The sequence below is a fragment of the Camponotus floridanus genome, unplaced genomic scaffold (genome assembly GCF_003227725.1).
Source record: "Camponotus floridanus strain SB8 unplaced genomic scaffold, Cflo_v7.5 scaffold59, whole genome shotgun sequence".
Lineage (NCBI taxonomy): Eukaryota > Metazoa > Arthropoda > Insecta > Hymenoptera > Formicidae > Camponotus > Camponotus floridanus.
Window position 1 is genome coordinate 1,029,223 of NW_020229758.1, and position 10,909 is coordinate 1,040,131.

Sequence of the window (10,909 nt, forward strand, 5' to 3'; positions counted from 1 at the left end):
TTTATAATAATTAAATTATTATAATAATTAAAATTATAATAGAGGGACAAATGATTCCGCTAAAAATGTATTATATATTTTTTTCAGATAAAAAATTAATAATTTCATAGAAATACACACACGCATGTATGTTGGATACACACATATATATGTTTTGTACGCACCTATAGATACACATATACGTATAAACAAAAATTTATTACAAATAAAAATAATACCATCGTGCAATTAATTATAAAAATTATGTGCACATACTTGGTGATGATTAATTGCAGTTTTACTGTATTCTGGAGAAAAAATCAGAAAATATCGGCAGGAAAAGCAGACTGTTCATCCCGGACACAGAAGCGAATTGTCAGCGATGTCGAAGTAACGATGCAGATGAATAATAACGATTGTATATAACATTCGCGTCACGATAAACACTTTACGGAACACTCACGATAACTTTTCGCGCACAAAATTCACTTTCGGAGACAAAAATAATCGCGAAAAATATACAGTGACACACGAATGCATTCCACGATCTGCCAGACGCGTTTCTTGACTCGCGATTCAAAATCAATTCGAGAATCGCAATATCACTTGTCGATAGTATCGAAGTGACATCACACTTGCCAACTGTGTTTTTAGTTATATTTCTCGCATTCAGTAACTTTTCTTTAGGAACAAATATGTCGAATGGCGGTAAAAATTTGCCCGTTTTTTACTCTAGAGAAAAATTACACGGAAAGAGCAAAGTAAAATAAGAAAATGCAATTCAAATAAGCTCTCATTTTTAATGTATAAATAAATTTATTGCTTGTCAGTCATTCACATTTATTAAAAATAGTCACTTTATTAAATAATGTGAGAAACTCTATATTTTTTGCGAATAGTAAGTAGAACTTTTATGGATATAGCATTTTGATAATAGTTTATATTTACAGTAGAAAATTTGTATTTCACTGTGCTTTTGTTCTATAGGACCTGAAGATGAATTATGAAAGGGTGTGACAAGTATCAGTAATGCAGGAAGACGCAGAGGTAGAGCAAGAAGAGTAGTGAAAAGAGAGAGCTCCTAAATAAGGAGCAAATTATTGGCATGGGAAAAATTCCGATACAATTTCCTGGTCTAAACACTCCTGTGTTTAGAGGAAAAGAATTAATTCAATAGCAAAAACTGCTTGTAAATCTTGAAAGAAAGCAAAAATTTATGGAATTACCACAAAGTTAGACCAGACCAATGCAAATAAAATTATCGCCATTGGAATGTGGTTGGACGAGTGTTACAATGGATGGCAGAAGCATTGAATCAGATCTTATTGGAAAAGGTTAATATTTATGCTATTATTGGATTATAATGGTTAAATCACACACATACAAAAATCATGTGATACGATGTCTATTTTCAATTTTTTTTTTTGATGTTTCAGTTCTAAATATTAGAATCTTATATAATTAATATCTTTGTTTTCTGCAGATACATTTGAAAGTTTTGAAACCTGGATTTTGGAAAACAAAATGATAACTTGTATGACCAGTAATTTAGCACATAGGATTAGAATCAATTCATTTATAGTAATTGGGAATGGAAATGGATTGGCTGGATTTACGTTATCAAAAGCCAAAGTATCCCTAAAGACGATTAAAAATAAGGCTGGTCAAAGATTAATGTATATTCCTACATATAAGGAACACACTGGTAAGAAAATACTTGTCAATACTATATAATATAAAATTTATTTCTTCTCTTTTAATATCACTTTGTATTTTTCAGTGTTACATGATTTCTTTACACAGTTTGAGAATATAAAAATATTTGTAAAGAAAATTCATGAAGGATAATGGGCTTGTTTGTCACCATGCGATAAAAGCATGTTGTGAGATAATTGGCATAAAGGATATGTATGCCAAAGTACAAGGAGGAATGTAAAAGCATTCTAAACCGTATTGGTTTATTGCAATAGGTGTGAATATAAAGTATTTAAAGGCATATTATACTTTTTATTTAATTTATATTAGAAAGAAACATTTTTTGTTTATAAAAATATATATATATATATATATATATATATATATATATGTTAGATATAAAGCTAAAAAAAACGTGGATTGTGTCGATTAATTAATTATTTGTTTTATTTAATTATCAATTTATATATGTATATTATTAACAATGATTTTTTGTTTACTTAAACTTTATAAGGTTGTACATAAGAAACAATCTTTTTTATTTAGTATTTCAAGCATATTTTCATAGAACTTTAATTTAATTATTATATTATTAAAAATATTGAACAAAATAAAGAATTAAAGCTGGCTTTCTCTGTAGTCTCATGGCAGATTATATCAGTAATCATACTTTAATTATTGCAATATATCATGAAACAAATCAATCTCAAAATAATGGAAATATTTGCAGAAATATCAACAATTTGCAAATGAAAAATGATAGCATTTAGTCAAAGTTAAATCAGAAAATGGGAATTATCCAGTAGTACTTGTTTCACCAGCACAAATCAGAAAACCAGAAGTACCGTCAATGAGTCTCGATTTTATGCAGTATGTAATGGATAAAAGAATGGTGTTGAAAAAGAAGAAATTACTGCCATTCTTTACTAAACTTCCGTCTTACAAAAGAAAATTGGAATGTTGGATTTGAACGAATGAGAAACTCCGATGAAACGAAAATACAATTGTTAGCGAAATATGGAAAACTGCATTTTCTGACAGAAAAATATCCAGAGGCACAAATATTTTATAAACGAAAACCACGCGAAGATGAAACAATAGAATAAAGAAGCCGTATAATCATTGTACTTTTATGTATAAACGTTTCACAAAATAAAATCTTTATAAATGAAGCGTTACATTAGAAATATTAGTATAAAATTAAATATCCACGTGAGATTTAAAATTTTTTGTCCTTTTTTTTCTTTGGAATTTTTTGTACTTTTTTTTCTAAAAATTCTTTAAGCGAGAACTGCTTCTTTCGCAAGACTATTGAACAATTTGAATATTTGATGTCTTTTTAGTAGTCTAAATTTCGTGAAAAAATTCGAGAGAAAATTAGATTTTATCGTATTACTGCACATATCGATTAAATGCTATATCAAATGCTATATGTAGTGTAAATATTTTAATTTTTTCGTGTACGATCTATTTTTTATTCTATCGATGTTTTCATAGTGATGCACCTTGAGCATTTTACTTCATATATTTGCAATAAAAATATATTAAAGCAAATTATTTTGCAAATTTATTATTCTAATTTTTATTTAGAAAGAATAAGATTTAAAAAGACGTATGAATTTTTTCAGATTTGTTTACATATTTTTATTGCAAAAAACGCATCAGATAAAATTGACTTTTCTGTACATTTTAAATGTGCCAAAAGATTTGCTCTTTATTCGACTTACTGCAATAATGTACACTAAAAATGACAGATCTATTAAAAATGATAGATTAGTAGTATATCTAGTAGTTGGAAAGAAAGAGAGCAGAAATCAAAAGTGCATCTAGAGAATTTAAAAGAATAAAAAAATCTAAAAATAATACATAAAGATTAATATTATGTATTTTTTTCATGAGGAATGTGGAGCGCACATTTATGCATTTATTTATTTAGATGAGATTTACTTTAGAGCACATTCAGTATTCAATTTTAATTTTATTTTCTCTTTCTTATGATATATAAGTATAACATAATTACTTGCAAATGCTATCATTTTTGTGTGCTTACAGTGATACAGAAGCAACATTACAAGTACTATATTTACAGATAACATCTGTATAATAAAAAAAGCACCAAACGTCTAATGGTGAAAAAAGGGTAAATATTATAGACCAGCATAAGTATCAATCAATTATTCCATCGCTCTGTTTCATTAGAGTTGCAATTTTCTTTTATAATATCATGAATATTATAAATAAGATAAAGATTTCAGTACGTTTCAAATAAATTTATATATTTTATGTATGTAATACTGCGCACACATATTAAAGGTGATAATATCGCAGTTAATAAGATACAATCCTGGCATGTAGCGATTTTTGGATTCTGAAAATAATTTAATTTGATTTATTTTTAAGAAATACGCACAATATTTGAGAGCAAATTATTTTTGTGCCATGTATTACCTGTGTAAAATTCCACACACAGTATCATATTGTCTGCGGTATATGAAAAGCTTCATCGATGAAATAATGTGATAATATAATTGAGATATAAGCAAAATAATATAGTACTTGTAATGAATAACGTTAATGTGGAATACATAAATATTTTATATTTTAATTTTATGTAATCGAGATAAGACAGTCATGATTACTTCAAAAATGTATCCAAATATCATGTAACTTCAATAGCTGCACATTCGTCAAATTAATCCTATTACGTTAAATGAATCACAGCAGTGTTTGTTTTAATTTAATCTAACCTAACCAATTATATTATATGCTCCTCATTAAAATGTGTAAAACTGTACGTCGCACATTTAATACGATTAATATACTACGTAATAAAATGTAATACACTAATGAAATAATTAAATATTATTTTTAAAAGCATGATACAATCCAGGCAGCATACGCTTGTGTTTACATTCGATATCCAAAGACAGAGGTTAGGTTAGGTTAGGTTAGATCAAACAAATTTATCGTTTAACAGTTGGCAGCCCTACGAGATAGGCTGTGCAGCACTGCGCGCGCGTACAAAATAAATTTGAAATCGCTTTTAGCATAACCATCTTCACGCGATCGACTTTATTTGAATTGCACCGAATCGAATTATGATGCAGCGCCGATTTATCCGAATGTAATTCGGGAATGTACATCGCGATGCTGTATAAGCGTCGAATGAGCACGAATTATCACGCAAATATGATAAATCAAATCTACTCACCGGCTGTTCCACAGGCCGCTCCTCCTCGGGACAGTTCGCTCGCCTCGGGACGTCCCATTCCGATCTTGATGCACACAAATCCACACGATATCATCAACGTGAACGCGCGACACTTTATTCGGCACTCCCGATACTCGCTCGCATCCGATAATCATCATCAAGGGCGCGAATAACGCGACGCAACTTCGCTCCATCTTCGCGATGACGCCATCACTGAATATCGTCAAAAATCGCTGTCGCGCGTTTCCATCGACACACTATAAAAGTTGCGCGATCATCCTTGAACACTTTCGACGCTCGTTCACTCGCGATATTCGTTTAAAAACGGTTAAAAGACGCGAAAAATGCGGACGTACGACGATCCGTGTAACTGCGTATGACTCCGAGTCACGTATGACGCCTATGACGTAGCAATGACGCGTATGACGTAGCAGTCACGCGCCAACATGGCGGCCGAACCACTGCGCATTCGTTTCTGCTCATGGCCATTCCTGCGCGCAACGTTCGCACAACTTTGATTTCTGAAATATTGTTTACGGCTTTAATTAATAGCACATAATGATAAATATATAAAGATGGAATCAATTAATCATATTGGTCATATATGTAGACTTGCCTGAAGGAAGAGTAAAAATTGAGAGATATTTTTAATTTTTTTTTTAATAAAAAATGGAAATGTCTATTCATAGGCTTGTTCTTCTTTTTCTCTTTTGTGCAATTTCGATTCAATATATAACGTAGAAAATTCATAGTATATTGCATTTATTTTTATATATTCACAACTATAATATTCGCGCGATCATTTTTTGACATTTACAATACTCGTGTACCTTGTTCTCGATGTTCATTTTTAAAGGAATAAAGAGAATTATATATAAATGTAAATAAATTGTCCGAAGAGAGAAAAAATTGAGGGATATTTTTAGTTTTTTTAGTAAAGGTTGGAAATGTCTATTCATGATAGAAATGCAAAGAAAGAAAATTATTATGTTTAAAATAATAATTTCATATGAAATACAAAATTAAAAGTTACATTATAGAACTTTACTTTCTAAAAGCGTAATAAAACAATCAAATAGTAGACAGACAAAGGACTAATTGTAAAAGAAAAAAGTTGTTAACTTAACTAAGCCATTTAACTAAATTATTATCTTTTTAATTGGAATATTTAACTATTATAAATCTAACATAACATTTATTTAACTTAAATATTTCGATATTTCAATTTAAAAAAAAATAATTTAGTTAAATGGTTTAGTCGAGTTTACAACTTTTTTTCTCAGTGTACGTGAGTGTGTGTGTGTGTGTGTGTGTGTGTGTGTGTGTGTGTGTGTGTGTGACTTTAAAAATATACTTGTATATAAATACAATTCTCACATACGTCACAGTACGCGTTAAATATTTCGGCAGCGAGCTAACACGTCATTCGAACTTGTGACGTCATTTGGCCTTGTGACGTAGCGCGCTATTGTTTACATACGCGACGACCTCCCCTCATTCGCACGGCGACATTCCAACGGAGAAAGTAGCGATACGGACCGCTCCGTATTATCGAATTCTTTTCCTAAAGATACGATCGCGATTAGATCGAAATATAATAATTCGACTATTACAAATGACAAATAATTAACTCTTATAATAAATACAATTGTGGCGACGATAAATTCATCGAAACGCGATCTTTCATTATTGCAAATAAAAATTGAAGCGAAAGGGGCAAAAATTACATATTTTCTCGCAATATTCTCCGATTATCGAACTTTACGAATAATAATTATTTCTTTAACATTGCGTAGAATGAAATTCGATTTCGCCCGATGTTTTAAACTTTCCTAAACTGCATGCATATATATCATATTAATTAAACGATTGCTGTATCATCAATTTACATTACTTTAATATTTTAATCTTATGATTCGCGTTATTATGCATATATTATACATCAACAAATAGAAATAGTTAATTAGTGTAAGAATCGAATGGTGCATGATTTTGGCTTCGTTTAAAAATCGAGCGAATTATTGTAATTTTTGTGTTCCTCTCTTGCAATAATAATAAAATAATAATAATATTATAAAAATACGTATCTCGTATGATTATTTTGCGATCGGGAGTGCCGTGCAAAGTGTCTCGCGATCGTTTCTGTATATGACTGAAATATAATTAACTGAAATATAATTGTTTGTTCGCGAGTAAATACGTGACTGCTACGAGAAAACAACAAAGGATGAAACAACAAAAGAAAAGGACATCTGGAAAAGTATCGAACAGTCAGAAATCAGGGAGAGAGCCTGAAGCAGCCAGAGAGATGCGGTGAGTAATTTATAAAAATTATTTATTATTTATTATTTATATACACTATTTTTAAAATAGATATATATTGCTTATTATTTTATTATCGTTTTATTTTTCGATCATTTAAATATATAATTCGGATTGAAATGCAGTAAAACAATCGAATCGTAGATCTAAATAATTAACTTAACAAAAAGATCCATAAAAGATATATTAGTTCTTTTAATAAATAATATCGTATACTTAATCTATATAAAAATGAAATATTATCTATTTATTTCTAAATATTAAATACTATAAATTTAATAGTTATATATTTTGTAAAATTTAATTAAAAGAATCTTTAAGATATTTCAAAAGAAACGAAGAACTTTTCTTAACGTAGAAAAAGTTAATTATAAACAAATTTATATTTAATTATTATAATTAATTTGTATTTAATTTTATTGGAATTTTATTATTAATTTTATTGCATTGTCAAACTCTACGCGATCTCTGTAATGATAGCTATTCACGAAATAGGTACAGTAAAATAATCAATTATTATCGGAAAGAGGCAATAATATACTTTTAAATCTAATTTAAACTTTTGATAAACGATATAAAATTTTTTTATTATGATGAGAAATCTTTATTAAAGATCATAATTGCAAATAAAAATGGAAATAACTTCACGAAGTATATTAATCGTTTAATAAATAATTAATCCGTGTGTACGTGTACGTGTGTGTGTGAGTGTGTGTGTGAGTGTGTGTGTGACTTTAAAGATGTGTGTTTAATAAATTATTAATCCGTGTGTGTGTGTGTGTGTGTGTGTGTGTGTGTGTGTGTGACTTTAAAGATATACTTGTATATAAATACATTTGTATATAACTTTAAAAATATATATTTCCGTTATGTTAATTATCCGATTTTTATTCGATCGTTTTATTGCGCGTTCTGAATCAAATTATATTTAGATCAAATGATATCAGAGAGAATATTTATTTATTATATTAGAATTCTAAATGTGTGGGTGTGTGTACACATATATATTAGGATAGAAACGAAATAGAAATAGAAGAATAATCATTGCTCGTAAAGATTGCAACAAAGTAATAATTTATAATTTTGATTCCTATCGTATAATCGAGTATCGTATTTCGAGAGCAATCAACTATTTATTAATAATAAAATTGTATATAACTTACGAATATATTCCACTTATTCCGGACGTTAATATCGCGACAACGACGAATAAACTTTTCAAAAAAGTTCAATTCAACTATTTCATATATGAGACAGTTCTACCAATCACTGATACAAAAAACTCGTCAATTGACCAGTTGGTGAAACTGTTTCAGTCCTGAGTATTTTCTTAAAAGAGCTGTTGGCGCACATACATGCGTGCATTATGTTTACGCGCGTCACGCGTTTGAACGAACCTTAACATTCTCGCGAGTAAAGTCACTAGATTAACAAAGTACCGCAATTTTGATCTCAATAAGATAAGATGGAGCAAAAATGGCGTCCGATAGTGCACACTTTGTGTAGCTATCTATACTAAGTGCAATTTTTCTAACCTTGATCCTGGTTTGTCCTGTGTCCTGTGTTGTGTGTGAGGTGAGAAAACTCTTTCTGTTGCGCAGAAAAAGAAGAAAATATCAAAAATGCCAGATTGTTGCGTGGAGAAATGCAACAATCGCAGCCTATATCTATACTATCGGACGCCATTTTTGTTCCAGCTTATCTTATTGAGATCAAAATTGCGGTACTTTGTTAATCTAGTGACTTTAACGGTTGTTATATTCGTACGACATCTTGATTCTCGAAAACAATAGGACCAATCGCAGTGTTTCTTTAACGTAGATATAAAATTCGAAATATTTCATTAAAAATAGTGAATTAATTGCAATAATATTTATTAAATAATTATATTATAAATAATTATATAATTTTCAATAAAAGGCTTTTAACATTTTAAATTATTCCGATGACATTTATAAGTACAGATTAAATTACGTTAGGTTAAGATTAGAAAGTTAGGTTACGTTAGCTCTTAAATTTTATCATGTTCGTATGTCGGCATACGTGTGATCCAATATAGTTATTTATTTCTCATATCGTTTTTCTTAAAAATGGTAGAACGTTATCGACAATTGCTTAATATAATAAAGAGAAAAAATGCGATGTTTCAACATGCAAAGCAAATTGTCGAAAATGCTACGGAGAAAGCACAGAACAAGTTTTTTAACGCCCAAAGCGTTGCACCTGAGAAATGTGATATTGTTGTAAAAGTAAGAATTAAAGATATCAAGGCAAAACGTTTTTACCTCGATTTAACATGTTTTCTTTATTGATAAATGCATTATGAGCAATAGCAATTAATTTAGTTATTTTAAGAAGCACATTGATTTGAAATACCGATTGGATTCTTATGCGTTGAATTATGTCTTTATGTACAATTTCAGCTACATTTTTTAGTCAATTACTCAAGAAATTTTTCACATTTTTAGGGAAAATTTAAATTGGATTAATTATATAAAATAAATATAAAATAGAATTCTCACAGTTATCTCTTTGATTCTGATATCATTCAACTGTACCTGAGATTTCTTTAATATTTTTATTATTAATTACTGCAACTTTAAGAAGAAGTGTTTTAATATTTTTATTAAAAAAAGAATTAACTTCTAATTAGATGAATAATCTCTGATGAAAATATCAATTTATAATTTTGAATAATTATAGATAATAATTATACACATACATAATCATTAACTTTTATGTTATAGAAACTTGATGATCAAGGAACTGTTATTATGCAAGATTTAAATACCAAAGCATTACAGCCAAGCACAGAGTTGCCAGAAAAAATTATTAAATGGTGGCAATGGTACAATCAACTAACAGGATTGAATACTGTTGAAGCAGCTAAAAGACAAGTAGTTGTTATTCAAGATAAATTGTTCCAATGTCAAGATAATAGAAGAATCTTGAACAAAGAATTAACAAGCATGACTCATAAATTGCAAGAACTCTATGCTGAATTAGTTCAAACAAAACGAGATGACCCTAAATTTGTACATTTAACAATAATGGAAAATAAGTGCTTGCAAGAACAACGTAAAGTCCTTAATCAACTTGCTTTAACAGAGAAAGAAGAGAGCGATAATTTCACTCGGTTAGCTACTGCTATTAAAGAATATCACGACAGTCAGAATTTAAATGCACAAAAATATAAATATTTATCTATTCTTGCATCTGCCATAATAGCAATTGTATCATTAATTGGATCAATGATACTTAACAATAAGAGGATACTAGATGTAAGAAATACTATAAAAGCAGTACAGGAAGAGAATGAATCGTTACATAAATTAAACACAAATGAGTTGTCCAATCTTAAAAAAATATTGCTTTCATTTGATAGCAAATTATCCAAACAATCTACAAATATTATTAAAGAAAAGGAGAGTGACAGTTCGAATAATTCATCTAATATTCTCGTAACTTCTGCCAAGTATTCAGCATATTTGTTAATTTCAGGAGCAAGTTATATTAAAAAAAGTATTTATGCATGTGGGTCATATATCTTTTACAAATAACAAATACTTATCAAAAATATACAACTGTTTAATAACATGCAATTAAATTTATATAAATCTTGTTTTTTCTTTAATATATAATGTATATTTTTATCAAATTTTCATAAAGCAAAGAGAGAATTATGATATATCATAAAACTTG

At 28.9% G+C, this 10,909-nt stretch overlaps 1 protein-coding gene and 1 pseudogene across 2 annotated transcripts; both read left to right on the forward strand.

Annotated features, from left to right (window-relative positions):
- The first annotated feature begins 674 nt into the window (after positions 1 to 674).
- Positions 675 to 2,827, forward strand: LOC112639343 (annotated as a pseudogene).
- A 5,806-nt stretch (positions 2,828 to 8,633) lies between these two features.
- Positions 8,634 to 10,818, forward strand: LOC105258891 (coiled-coil domain-containing protein 51). Of its 2 annotated transcripts, none has more exons than XM_025412939.1 (2): positions 8,634 to 8,782; positions 9,955 to 10,818. In XM_025412939.1, the coding sequence occupies exon 2, from the start codon at positions 9,982 to 9,984 to the stop codon at positions 10,765 to 10,767; it is 786 nt and encodes a 261-aa protein (XP_025268724.1). In that variant the 5' UTR covers positions 8,634 to 8,782; positions 9,955 to 9,981; the 3' UTR covers positions 10,768 to 10,818. The 2 variants fall into 2 exon arrangements, with proteins under 2 accessions (XP_025268724.1, XP_011268760.1); XM_011270458.3 differs by lacking the exon at positions 8,634 to 8,782 and adding an exon at positions 9,140 to 9,456 and having other exon boundaries at positions 9,955 to 10,817.
- The last annotated feature ends 91 nt before the right edge of the window (positions 10,819 to 10,909 follow it).

What these genes read in the sequence shown, in the direction of transcription:
- LOC105258891 (XM_011270458.3), top strand. Translation starts at nt 9,298, where the DNA reads ATGGTAGAACGTTATCGACAATTGCTTAATATAATAAAGAGAAAAAAT. An exon ending in AATGTGATATTGTTGTAAAA is followed by an intron (nt 9,457 to 9,954) that starts GTAAGAATTAAA and finishes TTTATGTTATAG; the next exon opens with AAACTTGATGATCAAGGAAC.